At 31.6% G+C, this 27,896-nt stretch overlaps 4 protein-coding genes across 4 annotated transcripts; 3 read left to right on the top strand and 1 right to left on the bottom strand.

The window, feature by feature from the left end:
- The first annotated feature begins 1,271 nt into the window (after nt 1-1,271).
- On the top strand, nt 1,272-2,913 carry LOC100808470 (cyanidin 3-O-galactoside 2''-O-xylosyltransferase FGGT1). Its single transcript, XM_041008429.1, has one exon. The coding sequence runs from the start codon at nt 1,343-1,345 to the stop codon at nt 2,756-2,758; it is 1,416 nt and encodes a 471-aa protein (XP_040864363.1). The 5' UTR covers nt 1,272-1,342; the 3' UTR covers nt 2,759-2,913.
- A 3,580-nt stretch (nt 2,914-6,493) lies between these two features.
- On the top strand, nt 6,494-8,145 carry LOC100807938 (cyanidin 3-O-galactoside 2''-O-xylosyltransferase FGGT1). Its single transcript, XM_003543252.5, has one exon. The coding sequence runs from the start codon at nt 6,640-6,642 to the stop codon at nt 8,044-8,046; it is 1,407 nt and encodes a 468-aa protein (XP_003543300.1). The 5' UTR covers nt 6,494-6,639; the 3' UTR covers nt 8,047-8,145.
- A 4,150-nt stretch (nt 8,146-12,295) lies between these two features.
- On the top strand, nt 12,296-14,257 carry LOC100807403 (UDP-glycosyltransferase 79B30-like). The gene has a single exon (XM_003543251.5). It carries the CDS (start codon nt 12,380-12,382, stop codon nt 13,763-13,765), a length of 1,386 nt encoding a protein of 461 aa, XP_003543299.2. The 5' UTR covers nt 12,296-12,379; the 3' UTR covers nt 13,766-14,257.
- Nucleotides 14,258-23,675: 9,418 nt separating this feature from the next.
- On the bottom strand, nt 23,676-26,591 carry LOC102662817 (homeobox-leucine zipper protein MERISTEM L1). The gene is made up of 5 exons (XM_041007945.1): nt 26,220-26,591; nt 24,616-24,816; nt 24,335-24,506; nt 23,837-24,111; nt 23,676-23,696 (listed from the first exon to the last, which is right to left on the bottom strand). The coding sequence occupies exons 1-5, from the start codon at nt 26,589-26,591 to the stop codon at nt 23,676-23,678; spliced, it is 1,041 nt and encodes a 346-aa protein (XP_040863879.1).
- Nucleotides 26,592-27,896: the final 1,305 nt, after the last annotated feature.

The raw sequence follows: 27,896 nt of genomic DNA, 5'->3' as shown, positions 1-27,896 counted from the left end.
TTCAATTCAAGGAGTGAAATGGGTTAAGCAAAACAGCAATTGTTACTTACACTCCTCCTTCTTTCTAATACACTCTCCTTTAGATTCCATTTTCCAAAAACACCCTAGAAAAATGCACTCCCTTTCATTACTCTCCATAAGTCTTTGTCTTCTCAACCACTGTTGAACATTCAAGAACCTTGAAACCTTTGCCATTTACACTTTCCTATTGTTCGGTGAAATACTAATGAACTTGGCGACTACATGAGGCTCCAAAACATTTATTTTCAAGAGACCTCCCTCATTGGATCCATACCAAGCAAATTGGATACCTTAAGAACCTCTAAAACCTTTAGTTGTGGCAAAAAAACTTAGTTAGTACCATCTCACCAATATGAGGCTATATAGATTTGTTGCATAATGAACTAATGAGTGTCTCAACATAGGAGATCTTTGGTTTCTAGAATCTTGCTTTTCTAGACATACACATTCCAAATTCATCACCATAAACCTACCTGAAAGTCTAAGTCAACTTACAGTTGTTTGGATAACTACTAGAATCGATTATGAGACTTTAAATCATGGTGAAAAAGTGGAAACAACCATTTGTTGTTTTGACTTTCAACACGGTTTTGGAATTGATTTTGGAAAAAAATTCAATCCAATCCTAATATGCTATTACATGTCTTCAGTTTCTCAATGTTGTAGAAGAGGAGTGCATTTTTAGGATATTTTTGGAAAATAAAATCAAAAGAGGAGTATATTAGTATAAAGAATGAGTGCACATAGCAATACTCAAGCAAAGCCCATTGACAGACCAGAATCACAAAATTTCAATCGAATGAGAATGGAGTGGCTTGACAGACCATAATGATGGCTGTGGCACACAATCATACAACCGAGGCACATTTTTTTATTTTTTATTTTAAGAAAACTGAGGCACACTTCATTCATAAATAAACAACAAATGTACATAAAATGTTTTTCAAATTAATAAACAACTGGGGATCATTAATTTTAATTAAAAATTAAGGATTTATCTCAATTCAAAAGTAGAAGATTTGTGGATCTCAAGAATCCTACAGATGTATATTGGTTTGGTTTTATATTACTACATACTTCAAATCACCATGAACGTGGAAAAAAAAAACTTCAAATCACAGTCACTCCTCACGTTACAATTCATACCTTAATTTTATATAAACTAAAGCATCAAACCACCGTTGTTTCCTAGAAGGATCCAAAGTAGCTTTCAATTCAACGCTTCATATTTTAAGCATACATGTGTTTTTTAGTTATTACATTTTACTAATAAAAAATTAAGGATTCAGGTAGAGACATTGGCTTAATATACTTGAATATTATGTGCAGAGAAGCTGCAAACTTGTCCAGGCAAACAAACATGGATGCATCTTCTATGCACATAGCAATGTTTCCATGGTTTGCCATGGGACACCTAACTCCATATCTTCACCTCTCAAACAAATTAGCAAAGAGGGGACACAGAATCTCCTTCTTCATCCCCAAAAGAACGCAACACAAGTTAGAGCAATTCAACCTGTTCCCACATCTCATCACCTTTTACCCTATCAATGTTCCTCATGTTGAAGGCCTTCCCCATGGCGCAGAAACCACTTCTGATGTCTCTTTCTCTTTAGGTCCACTCATTATGACAGCCATGGATCGCACTGAGAAAGACATAGAGCTTCTTCTCATTGAGTTAAAGCCACAAATTGTTTTCTTTGACTTCACATATTGGCTACCAAACTTGACTCGCCGCTTGGGAATCAAATCTTTTCAATACATGATTGTTAGCCCAGCAACAGTAGCTTACAATGCATCCCCACCAAGGATGCAAAACAGTGTTAACTTAACTGAAGTTGATCTTATGCAACCCCCTCTTGGGTACCCTGTCTCATCCATCAAGCTTCATGCACATGAAGCTAAGTTTCTTGCTTCTAAGAGGAATTGGGAGTTTGGTAGTGGTGTTCTCTTTTATGACCGTCTTTACGGCGGTTTAAGCCTATCTGATGCAATTGGATTCAAAGGTTGCAGGGAAATTGAAGGGCCTTATGTTGATTACCTTGAAGAACAGTTTGGGAAGTCTGTTCTGCTTTCAGGACCTATCATACCTGAGCCACCCAACACTGTTTTAGAGGGAAAATGGGGTTCATGGCTTGAAAGGTTCAAGCCTGATTCAGTTATTTTCTGTGCTCTTGGTAGTGAATGGAAATTACCACATGATCAATTCCAAGAATTTCTGTTGGGTCTTGAACTCACTGGCCTTCCATTTTTGGCTGTTTTAAAAACTCCTATAGGGTTTGAGACACTTGAAGCTGCTCTCCCAGAAGGGTTCAAGGAAAGGGTTGAAGAGAGAGGAATTGTCCACGGTGGATGGATACAGCAACAGCTGATTTTGGAACACCCTTCAGTGGGTTGCTTCATAACACATTGTGGTGCTGGTTCATTAACTGAGGCACTAGTGAATAAGTGCCAAATAGTGTTACTGCCACAGGTAGATGGTGATCATATAGTTAATGCAAGGATGATGGGTGAAAACTTAAAGATTGGGGTTGAAGTGGAGAAGGGTGAAGAAGATGGCTGGTTCACGAAGGAGAGTGTAAGCAAAGCTGTGAAAATTGTGATGGATGATGAGAATGAAGTTGGCAGAGAAGTGAGGACAAATCATGCAAAATTGAGGAACTTCTTAGTAAGCCACAATTTGGAGTCCGCATGTGTTGATGGATTTTGTCAGAAGCTTCGAGATTTACTCAAGTGATTTTCAAGCTTTCTTAAACTACTATTCCTTTGTAAACTGTCTCCAATGTTGAACTACATTTGAGTTTCTTAATTCTTGTTTTGATCATGTGTTATATCAATTTAAGAATTTTACCAAGTTTATGTATTAGTAATGAAAGTTTTTTAATTTATCAATTTTTTTTTAAGAACTTAAAATATAGATGTTACAAATTATTCTTATATTTATTTTAGCTTAAAATAACGTGGAAAAAATTTACAAGCACCCTGTGATGTCAGATCATTGTAAAAGATATTTTTAATAGTTAAAAGAGAACAAATTAAAATAAAGAAAATCACATACAAAATATTTCCAAATTAAGACATTTTTGTTAATACTACATAAGATTATAAGAAGACTAAAATGAATGAGTAAGAAAGAAAGGGTAAAAGTAAAAGACAAAAATAAAAAAAAAAACTGTTCTAAAGTTTAAAATATACAATATATTTATTTAGTTTATTTTGTATTGTCAAGTTAAAAAACAATCTGAAAACCAAATCAATTACAATTAATTTGACTAAGATTTAAAGGGAAAAAAACTAATTAGCTAAGTAATACAAACTAATGTAAAATTTAGTCGAATCAATATAATTCGATTAATACTCTTATAAAATGAAGTATATGTATATCACTCTTATAAAATCAAGAGAGACAAATTAATTATATAGACAAACGAGAAAAAAAAGCATGAGATGTACCTATCATCTATTATAGTCTGGAATATTTTATAAAGCGAAATAGGGGAGGGGGGAATGTGGAACACACTCATTATATCAATACATCCGAAACTAGATAGAAAAGAGAAAGAAAGGTTATTCTTTTAAATTAAAGATCAAGTTACCTTCATTTTTTCCTTATTTTTCTCAAGCTTTCTTTCTCATCTAAACTCTAACTTACCTCTTCAACTCTGATTGATATATTGATCCAAATTGGTTGCAACACGCCGAAGCTCATCACTGCTGCTAAAATAGAATTGACGCAATTTTCTAGCAGCAACAACAAAATTAACACAATTGCTGCCCACATAGATGAGTCATGAGTATAATATAACATCAGACAAAAAGCCAATTGATTTCAAATCGATTTCTCATCTTAAATAATATTTTGTATTATTCATGTAAATAATTTTTAGCTATTTAGATAAATAATTAATTAATTTGTATTATTTGGGTAAAAAAAATGTCTAATATAGGTGTGTTGTCGTGTTATATGAAAAAGATACGAACAAAAATTTAACGATAGAGAGATACGAGACATCTAGGAAAAAGCCTGTGAGGATCAAGTTTTGATTAATTAATTATTTTTTTAAAACAAAGATTAATTAATGGGAATCATTATCTTGGAATATTCTCTCATACTTATTCAACAGCAGATTTTTAAAACAACACAAATCTTGATCAGATTCTCAATCCAATAATGGCAAATTAAATATTTCGTCACCCAATTCTTGCTCACGTCTTTAGTAATATTAAAGTTAACAAAATATATAGTAGTAAGACTCTACCTAATACATATAAAATATTATTAATATTAACATTAAAAAAAGTCACGTTTAAATGTTTAACACTAGATTAATTTTTTATTATATAGTTTTTATTTAACAGAAACAAAAACATTGTTACATATTTATATTAAATAAATAATATATGATATTAATTAAAAAAAATGTTAGTAAACAAAATTGATATATTTATAAGTCTATTAAATTTATTTATATGATCATTATACTATCGCATAAATCTCTAATCTCTAATATTTATACTAACATTGATTTTTGTTAAAATGGGACAAAGAACCATCTAGTGAGCTAACTCCAAAAATTTCGTGCTTAGGGTGTAGGGATGACAAAAAAATATATGTATATGTTAATATTGGTGGATAAAATTTGTTATGAATAGATTATGAATACTTTAAATGGATATTTTTTATTTATGGGTGTAGGTATTTTTTTTAGCTGCTCATAAATGGATAGGAAGCGGATATTATAGTATTCGGATATCCATTACCCATGAAGTTAAAAAAAATACTATCATATAAATATTTTTTATGAACTTATATTTTTTAAATATTGTAATTTTATTTCTACTTTGAATTTATGTTTATTTATTTTAAAGAGATACTTATTTCATGTTTAGTTTTGTGATGCATTGTTTTTTTTTTTGCTCTTGATTTTCAATTTACTAGTTTTTTTCCTTAATGTTAAAAATCATTTTTTAAACATATTTATTATTTTTTAAATTTAAAGTATTTATGAGTATTTATAAATACTTGCTGGTATAAAAAAAATCCATAAATATTTTTCAAACAGATACTCGAGAAGTAATGTGCGGGCAAAGGTTTTCTCTAATGAGTGAGTAACCGGTGGTCCTTGTCTTATCCTATCCATTTTCATTCCTACCAGGGTGATTAGTCAAATTATATATTGAATCCATAATTTTCTCTTTCTTCTGTTTTTATTTCTGTGTCAATTAGCAATTAGTTGTTGATGGATAGTTTTGCATACGTTGATGAGAAACTACTCTTTTACTCTAGATGCCCGCCACCACTTTTGCTAGAGGTAATTTTTTTCAACTTTAGTATAATACTTCATTGGAAATACATTCATTTAATTACTTTTAGTTTAATAGATAAATGGCTGAATGGGTTTAGTGCTAATCATTCATTTGGTTTAGTAGTTGAACCTGCAACAAGGTCCTGGCAGCCATGGATGCACCATCTTTGCACATAGCGATGTTTCCATGGTTTGCCATGGGACACTTCATCCCATTTCTTCACCTCTCCAACAAGTTAGCAAAGAGAGGCCACAAAATCTCCTTCATCTCCAATCCTAAATTTGAATGTTAACTTTTTACATGGATCGGCATGTGTTATGTTTTTATTGGAGATTAAATTTCGTACATTTAATTAAAGTCCAATAAAAACATGACATGTAACGATCAACGTAAAAAATTAAAAATTAATATTTAAATTTAGGAATTGAGGATTAAATTTATTGGATTTGTAAAAAAAAAAAAAAGATTCAATTGATGAATTATATTATAAGAAAACCAAATTGATAAGCTGGGATAAAATAGAAAGCACAACTTTGCAATCAAGCCTTTATTTTTATTACTTTCTTTATGTAAGGATCTTTTTGACATTTCATTATTTCTGGCTTGAGGGTTTATGGCGCATTAGTACTTTTTTATATATCAATATGTACTAAGCCTCTTTGTGACCACATAAGTTGATTTAATAAAAATTGACATTTTCTTAATTTTTAGGAATTAATGAGACACTCAACACTCATGTTTCACTCCATCACACATCAATAGAACAAATAATATTTTTTAAATTTAATTAAACTAAAAAAGTTTATAATTTTTTGAATAGTTAAAAATATTTTGAGTATATAAATAGAGAGAATACTTTTGATTAATTATAAAAATATTTAATTTTAAAAAAAGTACTTAAAGAATCAATTGAATATATTCATTCGAAAAACGATACTCATTATAATGAACGAGTTTTTAATGGATTAGATAGATTTTATCAAACATATTATGAACGAGTGTTTAATGGATCATAAACGTATAAATAAATTATTTTTAATCCATCATTATAATGATTATAATTATAATTTAAATGATTTATTTTAATCTATCTATTTAATTGACCTAGTCATGTGGTGTTATCCTTGGGAAAAGTATGTGACCGGCAATGAAGATAGAAAAATTACATGGATGCAAGAAGTTCACGTGGCACCAAACTTTGATAATTCTGCAATCAGAGAGAGACAGAAAGTTGATGGAGACTATTTAATTTGAACGCGTGCATGCGTTATTTTCGAAGACAGTAAGCAAATAACTCAAACAGGAGCAGCCATGGATACCGCAAATGCAGCTCCTTTGCACATAGCAATATTTCCATGGTTTGCTATGGGCCATCTAACCCCATCTCTTCACCTCTCCAACAAGCTTGCACAGAGAGGCCACAGAATCTCCTTCATAGGCCCCAAAAAAACACAAACCAAACTACAACACCTCAATCTTCACCCTCATCTAATCACCTTTGTTCCCATCAAAGTTCCTCATGTCAATGGTCTTCCTCACGATGCTGAAACTACTTCAGATGTGCCCTTCTCTTTATTCCCACTTATTGCCGAGGCTATGGATCGCACTGAGAAGGACATCGAAATTCTCCTAAGGGAACTGAAGCCACAAATTGTTTTCTTCGATTTCCAACATTGGCTACCAAACTTGACTAGAAGACTAGGCATCAAGAGTGTTATGTATGTCATTATTAATCCGTTATCAACAGCGTACTTCGCAAACGGACCAAGGAAAAGCAAAGGAAGAGAGTTAACTGAACTTGATCTAATGGTGCCCCCTCAGGGGTTCCCTGATTCATGCATCAAGTTTCAGCCACATGAGCTTCGGTTCCTCGTTGGAGTAAGGAAACTCGAGTTTGGAAGTGGGGTTCTTCTCTATGATCGGTACCACACTGCAGCGAGCATGGCAGATGCAATAGGATTCAAAGGTTGCAAAGAAATTGATGGACCATATGCTGAGTATCTTGAAACTGTGTATGGGAAACCTGTTTTACTTTCAGGGCCTCTTTTACCTGAGCCTCCGAACACTACTTTAGAGGGAAAATGGGTTTCATGGCTTGGGAGATTCAACCCTGGTTCTGTTGTTTTCTGTGCTTATGGAAGTGAAAGCCGGTTACCGCAAAATCAACTTCAAGAGTTGTTGCTTGGTCTTGAGCTAACAGGTTTTCCATTTCTTGCAGCACTTAAGCCCCCTAATGGTTTTGAGTCTATTGAAGAAGCACTTCCAGAAGGGTTCAGAGAAAGGGTTCAAGGAAGAGGGATTGTAGATGAAGGTTGGGTGCAACAACAATTGATTTTAGGACACCCTTCTGTCGGGTGCTTCATAACACACTGTGGAGCTGCTTCTTTGACAGAGGCGCTTGTGAATAAGTGTAGGTTGGTTTTCTTACCGCATCTGGGTGCTGATCAACTCATAAATTGCCGAATGTTTAGTAGAAAGTTAAGGGTTGGTGTGGAAATTGAGAAAGGTGAAGAAGATGGGTTGTTCACAAAAGAAAGTGTATGCAAAGCTGTGAAAATTGTGATGGATGATGGGAATGAGGTTGGAAGAGAAGTGAGAGAAAATCATAGCAAACTGAGGAACTTCTTACTAAGCGACAACGTAGAGTCAGAATGTGTTGATGGTTTCTGCAAAGGACTTCATGATTTACTTAATTTGAAAAGACTCGTCATGTGTTGATAGATTCTGCCAAGGACCTCATGATTTTTCTTGATAAGTATGTAAACATACGAGCTACGCTGCCGATGAATAAAATATTTTATATTTTCTTGGGTTGAATCAATGTTTTAAAAATTGTTCCAGTACTCATTGACCGGTGGAAGATCTGGTTATTAATTAAACTGTCACACATGACTTTCGCCTAAGCAGAAGTAAATCGGAGTATATGGAATGTAAGTTCAACAAAAGAAGAAGGGTTTCTAACTCAGAGGTGAAAATAGGAGACCATATTATCCCTCAAGTCACACGGTTTAAATATCTTGGGTCTGTAATACGGGATGATGGAAAAATTGAAGGGGATGTGAATCATCACATTCAAGCAGGATGGATGAAATGGAGAAAAGCATCGGGGATGTTATGTGATGCAAAGGTACCGATCAAGCTAAAGGGAAAGTTTTATCGGACTGCGGTAAGACCGGCGATTTTGTACGGAACAGAATGTTGGGCGGTCAAGAGCCAACATGAGAATAAAGTAGGTGTAGCGGAGATGAGGATGTTGCGGTGGATGTGTGGTAAGACTCGACAGGATAAAATTAGAAACGAAGCTATTAGAGAGAGGGTTGAAGTAGCGCCTATTGTAGAGAAGATGGTGGAAAATAGACTTAGGTGGTTTGGGCATGTAGAGAGAAAGTGAGGAGAGTAGACCAGATGGAGAGAAGACAAACAATTCGAGGCAGAGGAAGACCCAAAAAGACAAGAGAGGTTATAAAAAAGGATCTCGAAATTAATGGTTTGGATAGAAGTATGGTACTTGATAGAACATTATGGCGGAAGTTGATCCATGTAGCCGACCCCACCTAGTGGGATAAGGCGTTGTTGTTGTTGTTGTATATTTCCCATTATTATTATAATATATATATATATATATATATATATATATATATATATTATGAAATAAAGTCCTAATGGCTGAGCTGAGAACAAAAGAAAAGAAAAGAAGAGGAAGAAAACATATAGATCGATGGGTGGTCCTACTCCTACCCAACACTAAAGCACTATGTGGTTGGAGAAAAAACAAAAAACTAAAACAACAAAACAAATAGGCAGGACACGTGAAATCGCAGGATAAAGGCAATCACGGACGCACAAAACATTAGGGGATCCTACGTTGGGAATTTTTATACCAATTCGCCCACAAAAAAACTTAGGCTATATTGAATCCTTACCTCAATATATAGATATTGCTCACGCTGACAATGAAATTATATAATCTACTTAAAAATTATTATTACTTTATATAAAATATTTTTTGTAAAAAGATATCAAATATTCTGTGCGTTGCACAACTAGTTGCGATACACATAGAGAGTAATACCATCCTCTTAAGGTGCATGTACTTACTTTCCAGTGCTGACAAGGTAAAAGACACTACTATATCATCAACATTTACGGTCTGGTCCTAAATTAGCTAAAGAACAAATATTTGTTGTGGAAAGCACACATTTCGTAGACTCCGACGATCTCACGTAGTTGTTGGGACTTGTACCCGTACGTTGTTGTGTACGTTAACTTTTATCTATAATTTTTTTTGTTGAACTATTGAGATCAAAGAAAACAACTAAAGAAAAAAAAAGAATCACCAAATATGTGAAAAGTCCCTTTAGAATTTAACAAGTCAAGACTATGCTTAATAAAGAGATTTGTCACTTGATTGGATTTTCCCTATTCATGCTTCAAATGAATGAGACCATGCATGCAGGGGAATAACTGGTTAAATGATCCGAGAAACAGCATTAAATTACGGGTGAGATGGACAAAATCTCTTCCGCGTGAGGTTTAGAGCAGTTTGGAAATCGGATTAATGTTCCACAATGAAGAATTTTTATTCTTAATTAATGTACTTTTCTTAATGGGTTTTCATTTTCTGAATCGGTTTTCATATGCACTAATTTCTTAATGTGTTTTTCATCTATTTTATTTCATTTCTTTGTTTCTTTTTTCATATTTTTTTTTATTTCTCTTCAACTAAACATATTTTATATTATTTTTATTTCTCACCTATTTTTATTTATATTTTTTTTTATTTCTCTACTCGATCTCTATTAAACAAGGCATAGCATGTATGTTAAAAAATGTATACGCTCTTGTTGCAGCTTACAGATAAAAATAATTATACACAGCTCAATAATTATAAGTAAAATAGTTACTATTGTTGCATACTTTGAGGAATAACCTTATTGTGGAGATTAAAAATGAGAATATATATATATATATATATAAATTTTTACCATATACATTCTTATCTTATTTTTAGTATGAGTGTCTCAACAAGTTATACTAATTAATATATTTTAAGATATTATCTAGTTATAGTTTATTAAAACACTCTTACTAAAAAAAATAAAAATAAAAGTGTGTATTGTATTGAATGAATCTCACAAATATTTATTAACATACATACCTTTATTTTGTAGAATGGGTGTTTTAGTAAGTTATATTGTGTATTTTAAAATATTTTTTAGTTATAATTTATTAAGACACTTATACTAAAATAAGAATGTACATATTAGCAAAATCTCTCATACACATATATATTCAAGATTAAAAGTTATTTACTTAATACATGATCACTTGGAAAACTTGTGTATTTGTTTTAGTCGTCACCTTTTAAATAACATCTAATGATTTGTATTTATAAGTCTTAAATATGATTTTTTTTCTTGAAATTTTTAGATGTTTTTACTATTTAGACTTTGAATTTAATTCCTAATAAAAAAAATCTTGACTTTGATCCTTAAATTTTTTAATTTTTATATTTTGTCATTGCTACATCATCACCTCATGATAAACATATAGATCATATTGATAAAAAATTAGAAATTAAAAAAAATCTACAATATATTGCCACATCATCTTAATTGAATTCTTAATAAATTTATATATGAAATTAATCATATATTTTAATAATAATATACACTCATAATTATTACAGAATAGTATATGTAATTTTTTTTATCTCATATTAAAACAATGAAAGATTATAAATATATATAGATATATAATCAAATTAAATTTTATCATGAAAAATTAATTTTTTTTTCAATGAACAGAGATATTATGAATTTCTTAATTTTGTTCTATCTCATTTTTGTATCATTTTCCTTTAATTTTTTTTTATTTTAATACAATATTTATCATTAATATATTTTAAGATATTATCTCGTTAGAGTTAACTAACATACTCATATTAAATAAATAAGAGTTTCCACATTAACAAATCCCACACAAACAACATCTACTTTATTAACGTACACACTCTTATATATTTTATATATTTTTTATTATGAGTAGGTTAAGAGGCCATACCCTTATATATGTTAAGATATTTAGTGATAACTAGTTACTACACTTATACTAAAAAAATAAGAAATTTATTAGTGAAATCATATATATATATATATATATATATATATATATATATATATATATATATATATATATATATATATATATATATATATATATATATATATATAACAAAATTGAATTTTTTCTTGAAAAATTAAATTTTATAAATTAGTAGGGATATTATGAACTTCTTAGTTTTTTTCTTCTATCTCATTTTTACATCAGTTTCTCTTTAAACATAATACTTATCCTATTTATAAATTTTTTAATTCTCTTTTTTTTTCAATATCAGGACTCCATTCCTGTCTTCCTGCAGCTGATAGAGAGACTATAAGGTGTGAATTTCTTTGTCATCAGTCATCATCACTTCCGAATCACATCGCAATTAATTTGTGCCAACCAACATTAACTACCAGACGAAGAAAAAACACCAAAACAATTAAAGTTACAAAGGATAGATTCGTTTTGAATCGCATATAGAACAGTAGACTAATTGGAAATGGGTGGAAGACAGACAAACCAGTCGTGGATACACATACATATCCAGGGAACAGACTGCGATCACTAGTGCCATTATATTAGGTTGCTTTTGAGAAAGAAATAAATATTGAGTAAACTAAATTGAAAAGTGGCGGTAGAATGCTTTGTAAATAACACAGATTAAATGATAATTAAGAAGATAAATTATAATAAAAAAAGTCATTTTTAAAATTATTGGTTAAAGAATTAAAATAATAAAATATTAATTGAATAATATAATTTTTTATCTCCTAATAAAAATATTTGATTTAAATATTTTTAATCAATGTTATTGGTTCAGCATTTGGATAAAAAGAAAGATTCAGTAATTCCTAGAGATGGATTGAAAGACATTCATAAATAAATGTGACGATTACAAACATTCATAAATGTGATCTTATTATACTGCAGAAAACCCCAGTTAGCCATGGAGAACGCACCTCCTAATCCTATGCACATAGCAATGTATCCATGGTTTGCCATGGGACACTTTATCCCATTTCTTCACCTCTCCAACAAGTTAGCAAAGAGAGGTCACAAAATCTCCTTCATAGTCCCCAAAAGAACACAAACCAAGATACAACATCTCAACCAACACCCACACCTCATCACCCTTGTCCCCATCACAGTTCCTCACGTTGATGGCCTTCCTCATGATGCAGAAACCACTTCAGACGTGCTCTTCTCTTTCTTCCCTCTTCTTGCCACCGCTATGGATCGCATAGAGAAGGACATCGAGCTTCTACTGAGGGAACTGAAGCCGCAAATTGTTTTCTTTGATTTCTCTTTCTGGCTTCCAAACCTGGCTCGGAGCCTAGGAATCAAAAGCGTCCAATACTTCATAGTTAATGCAGTTTCAGTGGCTTACTTCGGTTCCCCGGAAAGATATCACAATGGAAGAGACCTGAGTGAAACTGATTTCACGAAACCCTCTCCGGGGTTCCCTGATTCTTCGATCACGCTTCACGAACACGAAGCTCAATTCGTCGTTCGCATGGGGAAGGTGGAGTTCGGCAGTGGTGTTTTGATGTACGACCGTTTCGACATCGGTACTAGGTTGTCGGATGCAATTGGGTTCAAAGGTTGCAGAGAAATAGAAGGGCCTTATGTAGATTATCTTGAAACACAACATGGGAAGCCTGTTTTACTTTCAGGGCCTCTTTTACCTGAGCCACCAAACACTACTTTAGAGGGAAAATGGGTCAAATGGCTTGAGGAATTCAACCCTGGTTCTGTTATTTTCTGTGCATATGGGAGTGAAACCACTTTACAGCAAAATCAATTTCTAGAGTTGTTGCTTGGTCTTGAACTAACAGGCTTTCCCTTTCTTGCAGCACTTAAGCCTCCTAATGGTTTTGAGTCTATTGAAGAAGCACTTCCAGAAGGGTTCAGAGAAAGGGTTCAAGGAAGAGGGGTTGTGTATGAAGGTTGGGTGCAGCAACAATTGATTTTAGGGCATCCTTCTGTTGGGTGTTTCATAACACACTGCGGGGCTGGTTCTATAACTGAGGCACTTGTGAGTGAGTGTCAGTTGGTGTTTTTACCTCGCCTAGGTTCTGATTATGTCATCACTGCACGAATGATGAGTAGGGAGCTGAAGGTTGGGGTGGAAGTGGAGAAAAGTGAAGAAGATGATGGGTCGTTCACAAAAGAAAGTGTATGTAAAGCTGTGAAAATTGTGATGGATGATGAGAATGAGCTTGGGAGACAGGTGAGAGAAAATCACAGAAAAGTGAGAAACATATTGCTAAGCAACAATTTAGAGTCCTTCCATGTTGATATTTTGTGTGACAAGCTTCGTGCTTTACTCTAAATTAATTCTGAGTTTCACTGGCTGTGAATTAATCTAATGTGAATTTACAGATTGTTGGGTTGGAGAGGAGGTGAAAATAATTAGGCTTATTTGGTATGATAAAATAGAAATGAGAGAATTTTTTTTAATAATTTTCATTTATCTTTTTTTTAATAATTAGGCTTATTTTTTTAATAGAAATGATAAAATAGAAGTGAGTGGGTTTCCATATGTATTTTTTTTATTCTATTTTTTTAGTAATTTTCATTTATCTTTTTTTCTCATTTCTCTTTGACTCAATATATTTTATTTTTACTTTATTTTTCATCTATTTTCATTTTTTTATTTCTCCCATCTCGATTCATAAAGGCATAGCATGTGTGTTAAAACATAATGTGAATTTATTTAGAAATTAAATCATTTGTATGTGAATGTATTTGCTCTTTCTTGCTTACAGATGCAAATAGTTATACAAAACTCAATAATTATAAGGGGAAGAATTACTACTGTTTCGCAGTTTGAGGAATAGCTCTATAGTTAAGATTCAAAGTTATTTAGTTATTACATGATTTGAAAAAAAAGATGTGCATTTTAGTTAATTACATTTTTTTTCTGAAAATTTTAGATTTTGAATATGGTTTCTGACAACTTTTTTTTGTATTTCGTCTTTAACATATTGGCACTATTAGAAAAAATAGCGCGACGATTCTTTGGCATACTCAGACTGTTTTCACCGAGGATTCTTAAAATCGCATATTAGAAAAGGTATTATTCTAAAATAATTTTTAGATAAATAATCTTCTATTTTTTTAAAAAAAATATCTACAATCTAACACAATTTTTCAATAAAAGGTACTATAAGTTGCTTCAGAAAACCTGCCCAGGTAAAAAATTAAATAAATGATTCTTGGGACCTAGTTAATTAGTTCAATTGTTCAAGTGTAGAAAAGTGTAGAAAGGTTTCCATGTCAGCCATAAAAAACCTGTGTTTGTTCACAATATACCACTTTTTTTTCCCTGGTCCTCGTAACTCTAACAGTATAGGAATAATTGAAGTAAAAAGAAATACAAAACAGTCCCTACCAGAATAAAGGTTTAATCTTAACACAGGTTAATAGGCTTTAGTTTATAGGTTTTATAACAGGGTCAATTTATCTGATATTACAATAAATAGTTCAGAAATTACAATGGACAAATATCACTAAATCATTTTAGTTTCCACTTTCCAGGCATACATATATATCCCATTAACAACAACTATATAGCATGCTGCCATGGAAAAAGAAATAGGGTATAAAACCTACAGCAGAAAGAAGCTGTCTTGTCTTTGTATCCCAAAGGCGTAAATAGTTGTCCAGTCCTGAAATGAAAAATATGAAATTGAATTGATGACAGGAACTTAATATATTTTTATCAGACCAAGAAAAAATGAGATCCAGTAGCTACACGCCTTGTATATTTTGGATGAGCTTTAGGAGCAATCAAGAAAAAGTAGATAACGAAATAGAAGATATAAATTTGTTCCACAAAACCAAAATAATTTTAGAAACAAACCCAAAAACTGCATTAGAGAGCCTTACTTATATTCAAGGAATATGCAATAAAGGGAAATCAAAGAGAAGCACTCACCACAAGAAGCTATTACAGGTAGCTCAGGGTGCTTGACTATGGATCTGATGCTTCCAGAGCATTTTCCAGAAAAACATCCAAGCATTTTTCCTGCAATAATAAAAAAAAAACTCATTAAAAAAATCAACAAAAGGCAACAGCCCTGAGGATAGCTTGCTCAATTTGTTTTACTATGCTCAGAGAAGGCCAGATTCAATAAATTAACCCGTTTGTTTTACTATGCTTGTCAGATTAAATAAGAAAAAAAAGTTCAACGTGCAGACCTTAAGCAATGGAGCAAGGCTGATGACTTTAACCCCAATTTTATCAGCCCTGAGGATAGCTTGCTCAATTTGATTATTGATTCCCTTAGTAGCAAATGACAAGAAATCCTGTAAAAATGTTGGAAAAAATAAAAGTCAATCAATACTTGTAAATTTTCACTCTTTCCAGCATTCACGGTGGTAAAAAGAATTTCAAATTTATTTATTGATATCTAGAGTTAAATTTACATAAACCCCTAAATGCAAGGTTATAACCAAGATGGAAGACAAACCATATCTCTCTTGAAGCTCAGGTGTGCTCTGCAGGAACTCCAGCCCTGGATGAGTTGCCAAAAGCTCACGTAGCACAGGTTTAAAATCATCCTGTCATGAAGTATAATATAGTTCACCAACAAGATGAAGATTATAAAGGAAATACAGGTTTTGGAAAGTTTTCTTTAAGAAGAGAATTTTAATTCTCCAGCTTCTAGGAAGAAATTAAAATTTCACATTTTTAGTTGTTTAAAATTCTATTTTCAAATTTAAAAACTTTAAATTCTTCATAAAAAACATCTGAACAAAGAATTTTACACTACAAGAAATATGCCCATTTGCCAGGGATTTTTGACAGGGACATTAACCCCTGGCAAATTTCCCAGGGACTAAGCCAAGGAAACCCCTGGCAAAATGACATTTGAGAAGGCTGGGACCACTTACATTTACACAGGGGTTTGTCCCTCGCAAAAATACAAAAGCCTTGGCAAAAAAAAGAGCGGGAAATGAATTTTAAAACAGCATGTTGTTTTCACACGGCCAAACACACGGGTATGCCCTCGTTTTCTGTAAAGCTGACGGAATCTTCCCATAAGTCAACACGACATGACCATGCACTGCAAAAAGCTGTGCGGCCCAGACGTGACAGGGGTGTTACCCCTCGGAAATGGCTTGCAGCCCCTGGCAAAAAGGAATCCCTGCTTTCCTAGCTACACCGTTCTGCTCATATAGCTGAAGCTAGGAGGTTAGCCTTTGACTCTGTTGTTTTGTGAGGGGCATTCCGTGAGTTATTCTCTGGGTTTTTTTACACTATATAGCCAAACCGCGTGTTTATCCTCATGCTCAATGTTGTGTTTTTGAAACTTAGAAAAAATTTCGGTTTCCATTTCCATCCTCACCAGTTCATTTTCAGTCCATTATCATTCAGTTCATACACTTGTTCTATAATTTGGTAACACTCTTTTCACTTATTATATTTTTCTGTTTTTATTTGTTACTACTTATTAACATAAATATTTTTTATTGTATCAGTGTCCAAATTTGCCTCCTCCTGCTGCTCCTTGCTCTCTGAATTTGTTCTCTCAAGCTTCAACAAGTTAGTGAGAAAAGTGTGTGTGAAATCCCTGGCAAAACCCCTGGCACTGTATGATTTGACTTGTGTCAGTACAGCAGCGCGTCAGAAAAGTGTGCAGATGCGTCAGTGAGAAGACAGGGGCTAAGACAGGGATTTTGACAGGGATTTTGCCAGGGCCAGCCCCTCGTTTTTTTGCCAGGGGTGAAATCCCTGGCAAACTGATTTGCGATGGGCGTTTTTCCCAGGGATTTAGCCCCTGGCAAACGTCCATTTCCCAGGGCTTTTTGTTCTTTTCCCAGGGAATCCGCCCCTGGCAAACGAGCTTGTTTCTTGTAGTGTTAGACTAAAGAAATTTAAATTCTCTTATATTCCTTACTTAAAATTCTGTATCCAAACGCACCCTTAGTGAATTTTTATTCATACAATTTTAAAAACATCTGATAACTGCTAAATAATTGTATTTTGATAATAGAAAATAAGGTAAAATTGTCTTTAAAAATAATTATTTAGCAGTTATTTGCGCTTAAATATTAAAGAATTGATGTTTTGTTGGATTTTAGTTGCACATATAAAAATTAGAGGTGTAACAAGCAAAAAGGGCAGAAAAATTGAAGAAAAGAAGAAAATTTGAAGAAGGTCCAGTCCAATACGCACGCTCAGCACGCGTCATGGGCTAAGCGGGCAGGAAGCACATGTGCTAAGCCTGCAACAAGCAGGCTAAGCCCGCGATCCAATAGAAGCACGCGCGCTAAGCCCGCGATCTACACGCGCTAAGCGCGCCTACAAAGGCCCAAAGTTCACTTCAGCAGCTATAAATAGAGAGCCAGTCCAAGGGATCTTTCTTTATCTTTTATTTTAAATTTATTCCATGTGGATTTGACACTACGACACAACCCCTCTCCTAGGGGTTTCATTTACTCCCTCTCTTTCTTTCACCCCTTCTCATTGTAAAGCCCTCAATGGCCATGAGTGGCTAAACCCTTAGTTAGGGTCTGGCAGGCCTAAAAAGCCAACGCGATGTATGATGTACTCTTCACTATTTATCAATGCAATACCAGGTTTTTCTTTCCTATTTTCTTTTCTGTTTTTTATCTTACATATTCATCTTTATATTCTGTTAGGGGTTAGATGCTCGGGAGAGGGTAACTTCTAAACAAGATTTTAAGATCTAGGGGTTAGACGCTCAGGAGAGGATAACTTCTAATAGAACAAGAAAAAAAGATATCATAATAAAATCGTTGATAGGCATAGAGCAATTGCATTATGCCCATGCCTCAAAACAAACATCTAGAATTAAAACTTTCATGTATTTTATCTATGAGTCTTTGCAAAGACATTTGGGAGATAAAATAGGCTTGTCATTGTGAGGCATCAGGGACAAGTAAATGAATAAATGTGGGTATGGGATAGAATAACCTGAATTGGTAAAGAAAAAATCATAAACTCATACATCATATGCAAACAAGACAAGTTAGTTCCTAATATTATTTTATCTTGAATTTATCTTTTATCTTTCTAATCTTTTATCATTTTTATCTTTAATTCTTTTATCTTATCTATTATCTTTCTTTATCTTTTATTTTAAATTTATTATCTCTTGCTTGTAAATTTGGATTTGCATTAATCTAAGTACAAACAAAGTTCCTGTGGATTCGACACTCGGACTTCCGAGTACTTTACTACGACAATTTGGTGTACTTGCCAACGAGATAACAACATCTAATTATAATGTGCATTAAGAATAATTATATATGAATGTATTTTCATTTAAATTTTGTGTCAAATTTTATCCTTAGCATTTTCAAATATATAATTTTATATATACAAAGTAATCAACTCAAAAAAAGTAATAGTGTATCAAATAATTTTATCTTATATAGATTATCGATATAAAATTAATTAAAATATGTTTAGTATCTTTATTCATATTCACATAATTAAAATGGTGAAGAAAAGTATAAATTAAATTTCTCAAGACAAAGCAAAGATGCAATTATGATTGAATTTTTTTGAGAAGAAATGATTGAAATTTTGAATATCGATCACACATAATAATTGGCCAAACTTTACAAAATTAATGAAAGAATATGAACAATGATTTAACAAAAGTGCAATAACCAAACCAAGTGATATTATGTACATTTAGCCTTACAATTTAAGAAATAGAAAAAAAAAACCCGACAAATTTAAAAAAACAATTTTCTTAAAAGATTTACGGCAATTTAAAAGAAAAAAGAAGAAACTTAAATCCAAAAAAAAAAAAAAAACTGAGAAGACAAACAATTTTTGTTGATAACCATAAATTTTATTTTGATAAACTACACACTATAATGAGATACATTATTGTTACATTATATGTGCGCGTGTAAATTTTATTTTTGTAGCATGTATTATTTTGTGTCTCCATCATGGACTTGGTGGAGGGGAATTCGGCTGGGAAGGATTAGAAGAGGATGGTGGAAAACAAAACCTACGTACTAAGTAATACACAATAGCCAGCACAATGATACCCCCTATGATAGCTATACCAATAATCGGTATAATAGGTATCTTTGGATCTGCAACTGATGATGACTCTTGAAGAAGTTGCCGAGGATGGAGGAGGTAAGTGTTGGAGTAGTGTGTGTCTTCCTTCATACATGCGATCCAGGTAATGCCTGACAAAATCAGAGCCATGTAGAAGATGATGGCCATGTTATTTGTGAGTGCCTTTGTCGACATTTGTTGAGTGTTGCAACGAGTGGAGATGGAAAATGCTCAATTTATATATTTGATGATCCTTATAAATTGTTAATTAGTATTAATATTAAATTAAATGCAATTGCATGATAACCATAAATGAGGAGAGATTGTGCTCCCAGTTGCATGATGAGTGATGTCCATTAAATTACGTGATATTTTTTTTTTGTGTGTGTGTGAATATATAGCGTGTGTATCCCATGCTATGCATGGAATTAATAATGTATTTTTGAGAGGCAAAACAATTTATTTAATTTATAGGTAATAATATATAAAAATAAATTATATTCTTAGTTTAAAAATGTTTGATATATGAATCGAATTTTAAAAATTTAATTAATAATAAGATTTACAATAACCAATTTAACTTCAACTACTTTCAATCTAAAAAAATATTTATAACAATTTTAATGTTTAAAATTAATCAGATAAGTAATAATTAGGAAAGAGTAGTATTGTTTGTTTCTAAAAATAAAAATATGATTTCGTAACAAAGGGTGGATATGAAAATTAACAAAGGAGAGTTACAAAATTAAATACCTTTTTTTTCATATATTAAATTTTTCTGGAATATGCAATGTTTTATAATATTATCTTATTATTTGAAAATATTACCATTTTAAAATTATTATTTTATTAATAAAGTATAATAATTGGCATTCTTTTATTAAAGAGAAAGTGTATAATGAGAATAAATTAATGAAATAAAATAATATTTTAAAATTTAATAAATTTAAATATGATATGGTATTTTTCTTTTTTTAACAAAATATTATTCCCCTTTTACTATATAAATTTCGGTAGATGATAAAGCAAAATTATTGAATTAAAGATATAATTTTAAATATTAATTAGGTTTGTGTAAACTAGGTTTCCATAAATTAAAGATATAGAAATATCTTTTACTATATAAAGATAACACTAGTTTTCTCTAAAAATATTAAAAGAAAGAAGGATTATACACTAACAGTGTATAAAATTTTATAGATTCATATAATTAACTCATCATGTACTAGGAGCCTAGGACTAACAAAATGGATGAGTGGGATTGTCCAATTAAACCAAAGATCTAAGTCTAATCCATATTCTTTTAGATTGAAATTTCTTAGACCTAGTCCAGTCCTATGTCCGGTTGTTGGGCCATTAGGCCAATTTAAAAATTAATAAAAAATGACTCTATGTAAAAAAAATAAAATCCAAATGCACAAAATTATTTATTATGCATCATGCCACTTAACAAGTATTGACAAAATCATTTAAATTATGTCTAATGAATAGTCAAATTAATAATATTGTTTTGGGTTTGTTAATCTAGTAGACACCTATCTTAATTTTAATGAATATGTTTTTCCTTTTAAAAGAATATAACATGTAATATAAAATTATAAATTATATTAAAAAGTTATTATATTTTATTTAATATTTATTATATAGTGTGGGTTGGCCCTTCGAGTCATGTTTGAGAGAACTAGCTAGAAAGTTAGCGGGAAGCTAAAGACTAACTTGTTAACTTTTAAGGATTCAATAAAATTAATTGTTAAAATAATTGAAAAATATAAAATGATTGAAAAATAATAAAATTATGATTTATTTAAAAAGGATAAGCAAAATATTTGATAAATATATTACCGATAAAAAGGGAAGAAAATATTAAAAGCTAGAAATTAATGTTAAAAAATGATAGAAGCTATCAAGACATGACATTATTACAAAAAAAAGCGTGTTTACCAAATAGTCAAATAAACTTTTCAACTAGTTAAAAAGTTAAAATCTAAATGAAATATTTTGTCAAACATAAACACAACTAGCTGATAAGTTGGAAACTGAAAAACTAACTTATTAAATTAGAATTGTTTAGTAAATTAATTGTTGAAGTAATTGAAAAGTGTAAAATAAAAAAAAATAATAAAATCTTTATTTATTTTAAAAAGGTATCAAGAAAAAAAAATATGTTTATTGGACAATCAAATAAAATTTTCAATTAGTTTTAATATATGTTTATATAAAAAAATTGACATTTGTTAATTTTAAATATAAGCAAATCTTAATTATTTTTTTATGATTATTATTCATGATTGTAAGATGATTGTTGAGAAAAATATAAGATTAGTTGGTGGTTAAAAAAAAAGAAAGACATTATAAAAAAAATCGTGAATTTATTCTTCTTTTTAATAAAAATTAATAAATTAACAATTAATTTCTCCTTGAAAAAAAAATGTTTGTTCATACTTTCGCTTCTTTAAATATTATGCACGCACGTAGGGCAAGCAATATGGTAGCTCCCTTACTTGCTACAAACCTTTACTTTGTTTTGGAGGAGTTTCCTGATTCACTCAGCTTTATCTGCTGACGTATAGGAATATGGCTTCGTTATTCAATGAAATTTCCTTCCACCTTCAAAAAAAAAAAAAAACTAGAGTGTGAAATCCAACTTGGATCCCTAGCAAGACATTATCAAGGAAAACAAACTCACGCGAAACATTGCAGGAAGTCTGTTTTGTGTTTTTACACTTTCACCATCCTCACCATTATTTGGTCATCCTACTAGATTTCTCAAAATAATAACCAACAATAATTCATTGCGGTACAAATACTACTCACGGGAAAAAAAAGAGAGAGAGAAAAGTATATATATACCAACTTCCACAATACCTAGCTGCAATGTACATGTGCTTCAGCATTGAAATACCCAAAAGAACAAAGTAACATCATAGTCTACACTACACACTACATTACATTTTGCCACATAAAACCCGGAGCTGCATATAGCCATTTAGAATCTGACTAGAAAATCTGAATCCTCCATCCAATTGTTGGGTCGATTATGATACTGCACTATGTCCTTTATAGAGGTAACGGTATCTGTAATGACTTTGCGCATGGTGTGGATATACTCAGGAAGGATATGTGACTTATTTGTGACACTTTCAAATACATGGAATGCAACAGTTAGAAGGCTTCCAGTGGTGCCTCTATCTTCATCTCCTTGCAACCTTCCGGGAAGTATACTAAACCCTGATGGTAGAATCATCACTCTATCAGGGTTTGTTCCCTTTACAATAGCTGTGATAGCTGACTCGTCTAGTGGAGCATATACCACGTAGGAACCTGTTGAGTCTGTGTAACTCTCTTGCAGATAAAAGATCTGAAGCTTGCCCTGTGAGGTCTAAGAATATATAGGGCAAATAAAGGGTGGTTTAAATTAGGTTTTAGATTGAGTTTGAAGAAATTCAAATGAAAGGTAAAAGCTGATAGACTACAGATGCTTACATTTGCACGCAGTAAGGAAACACAATTCCCTGGATTTTCTCCCTTAGGTATGGACGCGACTTTTCGAATAACAAGTCTATGTGAAAGCATATCCCACTGTAATTTTTCAACGAAATCAACAAACAAACACGTTAGAACATGTGGCACTATAAATGGCATTACATTGAGCTTTATTGATGCCATCATAATTAAATTAGTCTGTTGAAAAAAAGAAACAGAATCAGCATTAAAGTTCCCCACCATGGTAAATGCCTCTAGTGTAATCATTTTTCAAATTAAAGAAAACTTAAAAATTAATTTTTTCAACCCGAGGTAGTATATCAGTTATACTTACGTTGAAGCGCCTTATCTTTTCAATTAATTTTTAAGCTTTCTTTATTTTATAAATATTTTTAATTGAATTATATTCAATAATTAGGTTAATATTTGTTTTAAGTATTTTCTCTTGGTACATATAAGGTTGGAGTACTCCTTATATCTCTATTAATAATAACATTAAATTACGTTTTGTTTCTCTAATTTAATTTTTAGATTTAATTTAGTTTTATAGTTTTTTTTAGATTTAATTTGATCCTATAATTTTTAAAATTCATTTAATTTGATCTTATATCGTCTAAATTGAATCAATAATATTAAAAAAATTATATTTTCTAACGATTTAAAATTATCATTAAATCACATTTTTTAATATCATTAATTTAATTTAGATTTTAGGATCAAATAGCTTTAAAAATTAGAAAATCACATTGAACTCAAAAAATTTAAAAGACTAGATCGAATTTAAATAATAAAGTAAATGATTAAAAAAATAATTTAAGCTAATATTAATATTTGTTAGGTTCAGAAAAAAGTTATTGAACATACCTTGGTTCTGGAATTCTCATGACGTAGGAAGTTGAATAATCGATTTGGGGAGACTTCCAGCCAAACAGAAGTAGTGAAAACCGCAGATGTACCAGGAGGCATTGCAGTATCTTCTACATTATTCTTGATCATGACTTTCACATCTGAATCACCATGAAAACTAGTTATTTTCATCCATGGATTGTCTGCGGTAGCACTCACATTTGCACAAAAGGTTTTCATCATTCTATCTCCCAGCTTCAAGAAACTTGTCCTCCCAGTTTGGGGTATAAGAACTGTTCATATAAAAAGAAACAATCAAATTTAATAAAAGCAGTTAAAACGTGCTATATATATTAATCTTACTTAAAATAGAAGATATTAAACCAAATAAGAACAGGCTTGTATTTTTATTGAAATTGAGTAGTACTTGTATAAAAGAAAGCACAAATTAAAAAAAGGATGCAGAGTCATATAATGAAATATCGTAAAAAGATTAAAGGAGAGAGAGATGTGTACCTCCTTCATCTGCAACAAATGTTGTTGCTCTTAGAGTTTGTAACCATTCACCATATCTGTTTAAGGAATTAAGCCAACGGCTTGCACCAAAAGCTAGAGTAGAGGCGACTAGAGGCTTGAAATAATTGTCCAAATGACTATGATCTGCTTCTACATGCTCAACCCATGCAACCTAAAGATGGCAAACAAATTATAACTAACTAGCTTCCTTGTTTATTGCTTACCAAAATGAACATAATCAAGAACAATATGCAATCAATTAAATACTATAAGAAAACAACCTTAGAATGTCCGTTAGCCATTCCACTAATTAAACAGCCAGATGGTCTTTTCAATAAATTACTCGTTGGGGAAGGAATAAACTTCTCCAATGATATATCCACAATTCCCCATATGTTATGAGAGAACTTCTTGCTGTACCTTCCAAAATAATACTCCCTAATCGGTACAGTAGTAGAAGGTAAATGAAGTTCTGCGCTCATCTGTAAAAAGAACAGCATTGAAATTAGAAGATTCACATTAATTTTGAAATTCTAATGAACAGCATTCTTTATTAATCTACAAAAGCGTGTGACTGAAGTTGGTGTAAGATTGGCATTTTCAGATGCATATAGAATGCTGTACATATATAAAATTTCTCTGTAAAAATGTGTATATGAATGAGAAGAACTTAAGGATTAGCATAACTGAAACCAATCAAAGTAGGCAAGACTTATAATATATATATATATATATATATATATATATATATTGCATAAATACCATTAGCAATACCTAGCACAGCACCTATGATGAACAGATGGGAGCCATCTGTTTGATGTGTAATTCTAAGGAAAAAAGATAATTGTTCATTCCATTTTGGTGGTGGATTTGAGGTGGAAGAAAAGAGAAATAAGAAGAAAAAAACGACAAATGTAATAACTAAGAATTCATGATAGGAAGATTAATCTATAACGTAAAAATCATGGTCCATCGTGGACCACCTATGATACTGATTCATCAAAGCAATGATCTCTTTATAAACAATAAATAGTTTGCACTTTAACAAAAATATATACACATAAATGGTATAAGTATGAGTTTCACGTGTACTCAATCATAATCATTATAAAAAAAACATAATGACACTATAACAACTACAACAACAATCATCTTATCCCACTAAGTAAAATTAAATACATAGAACATAAGACTAAAAAGTATATGAATGTAAATTTGTACAAAAGATCATTACGTTTAACATTTTCAACACAATTTATATTTCGTGGTGAAAATAGAATTTTCTTATATAAATTTTTGATAATTTAATTTGTACTTAATTTCAAATAATCTTGTAATTAATCTTGACATGTTCAAATAGATTCTGAAAATAAATCATCTCAATATATAATTAATCATCATTTATATATGATGAGCACAACAAGTAAGCATTCATGATAATAACTAAGAACTCAAGTTGCAAATGCATGTGCTAAATGAAACCATATAACATGTAGTATTTACAAGAATGGATAACAAACTGAACTTACCACGTGCAATTTGTCATTATAGCTTCCTTGGGCTCCTAACAAAGTTCCTACAATTGTTGCTTTTGAGACAATGTTGTAAAATGCACTCGACCATTCATTCTAGATAATAACCAACAAAATGATCCCAAAAAAATTGAGTTAGAGAGAGATAGAAATCACAAAATCACATTAAAAAAAAAAATATGTTCATAGAAAGAGACCATAGCTTTAAGTTAAAGCCACAATCGCAAGCAAAGGCAGTTTTTGAAGCTTTGCAGTTATATGCCACGATAGCACCATTTGAACAGTTGCAATATAAGTGAAATTACGACTGACTACTAGGCATGAACCATGAAAATGATGAAATAAAAACTTACCACATCCATTAGTAATTCAACAATGCTGATTGGGGACATGTTAATAAATGCCATATCTCGTGAAGCTTCAGTTTGTAGGGCTACTGTAGGAGTTTCCATTGATGCTGGCTGCTCGGTTTGATATGTGGCAAAGGTTGGTGAATTTAGCGTTGAATCAACCTGACCAAATTGTCTCATATATTCAATTTGATTTAAAATGTCATATCTATCCTTTGGTTGCGGCTTCCATAAAAGATGCCCTGCAGTGCCTATCTTTAACAACTCTTCCATGGCTGAACGTGCATGCTCGATGATTTCGGTTTTCATTGGCTCGGTAAATATTGAGAACCCCATAAAAAGGTCCCTAGCTCGCTCGTTGCTTGTTGAATCCATCACTCAAAAATCACGTCTATGGAACTAGAGTCCCACAAAGTAGTATCTGCAGACTGTTCAGAAGAAAATGCCAAGGATCCGCTGCTATTATTATTCTCTGTGACATATCATTCTGTGATGATAAATGAAACCAAAATAAAAAACAGCATTAGTTTGGTGGTTAAAACATCTTACAACCAATCGAGATAGACCACATTTTACAACCTCCATCCAATCAAAACATTAAACTGAAGGCTAGCTAGTCCGTAACATATACTACAATGAGGGGGAAAAGATGAAGAGGAATTCCTGAAAACAAAAGATGTTCAATTGTGTGACAACAGAATAAAGATTATGGATTCGTCACCTGGCCTTAGAATTATACAGCGGATAAGGCGATAAGCTAATTAAATTCAAATTCATATTTCTCCTATAACAACTAAATCACATGATTTTAGGAAATTGGTAAATTCAAATTCTGGTATCTCCGAGAACAAGTAGGTGACTTGATTTTAGGGATTTGGTAAATTAAAAATTCTTATTTCTCCTAGAACAACTAGATCACTAGATTTCAGGAATTTGGTAACAAAAATTGCTGAATAATAGGTGCAATGTCACATGAATTACAAAATTTAGGTGGGTGGACGATGGATTTTCCTCGCTCCTACTTATCTACATGTGCGTGCAATTAGAAAAAGAAAATCGTAGAAAAAAATTTATGTATTGGGTTGATTTTATTTCATTATTTTTTTTGAAAGATTTTGATTTTGTGATAAACTTTGTGGAATCAAGCCAAGTCGGAGACCTAGCATGACATGACATTCACAAAATTTAATCACTTTATTGAAACACTACCAAGCAAGTCGAGGATCCAATATGGAGTGTTTGTAACATTGAAGGAATATATTTGAGAATGTTACCCTTTAGAGAAGATATCATTAAGGAAGTCAGAGACCCAACATAGAGTATAGATAGTATAAAACATGTACTAAAGAATGCTAATGTGAATTTGTAAAAATAAATAAATAATTGGCAGTCCTACGAAATCAAATGAATGGGTAATACACTTAGTAATAAGATGAATAATGAGATATTTACAATATATTAATTAAACTAACTAACAAGACAAAAATAAAATCTCATTAAAGAATAAACAAAGCCAATAAAGAAATACAATAAAATAGAGTTATTCACTAATATATATAATTATTTTATTTTCTATTTCTTTTTCCTTTTTTGTCAAAGTCAAAGGGTTGATTTGGACTTAGTCAATACTGACAAAGTGCTAACATGACGAGCATAACCACCATCCTAAGTGATGGGGGT

Source organism: Glycine max, chromosome 13 (genome assembly GCF_000004515.6).
Source record: "Glycine max cultivar Williams 82 chromosome 13, Glycine_max_v4.0, whole genome shotgun sequence".
NCBI classification, from domain to species: domain Eukaryota; kingdom Viridiplantae; phylum Streptophyta; class Magnoliopsida; order Fabales; family Fabaceae; genus Glycine; species Glycine max.
This window is presented reverse-complemented; position numbering and strand designations above follow the sequence as displayed.

Coding starts and splice junctions, on each gene's coding strand:
- LOC102662817 (XM_041007945.1), bottom strand. CDS start 26,591: ATGGATTCAACAAGCAACGAGCGAGCTAGGGACCTTTTTATGGGGTTC. Junction 24,817..26,219: donor TTGAATTACTAATGGATGTG/GTAAGTTTTTAT, acceptor TTCTTTTTACAG/ATGAGCGCAGAACTTCATTT. Junction 24,112..24,334: donor ATTTGTTGCAGATGAAGGAG/GTACACATCTCT, acceptor TTATATGAACAG/TTCTTATACCCCAAACTGGG.
- LOC100807938 (XM_003543252.5), top strand. CDS start 6,640: ATGGATACCGCAAATGCAGCTCCTTTGCACATAGCAATATTTCCATGG.
- LOC100807403 (XM_003543251.5), top strand. CDS start 12,380: ATGGAGAACGCACCTCCTAATCCTATGCACATAGCAATGTATCCATGG.
- LOC100808470 (XM_041008429.1), top strand. CDS start 1,343: ATGTGCAGAGAAGCTGCAAACTTGTCCAGGCAAACAAACATGGATGCA.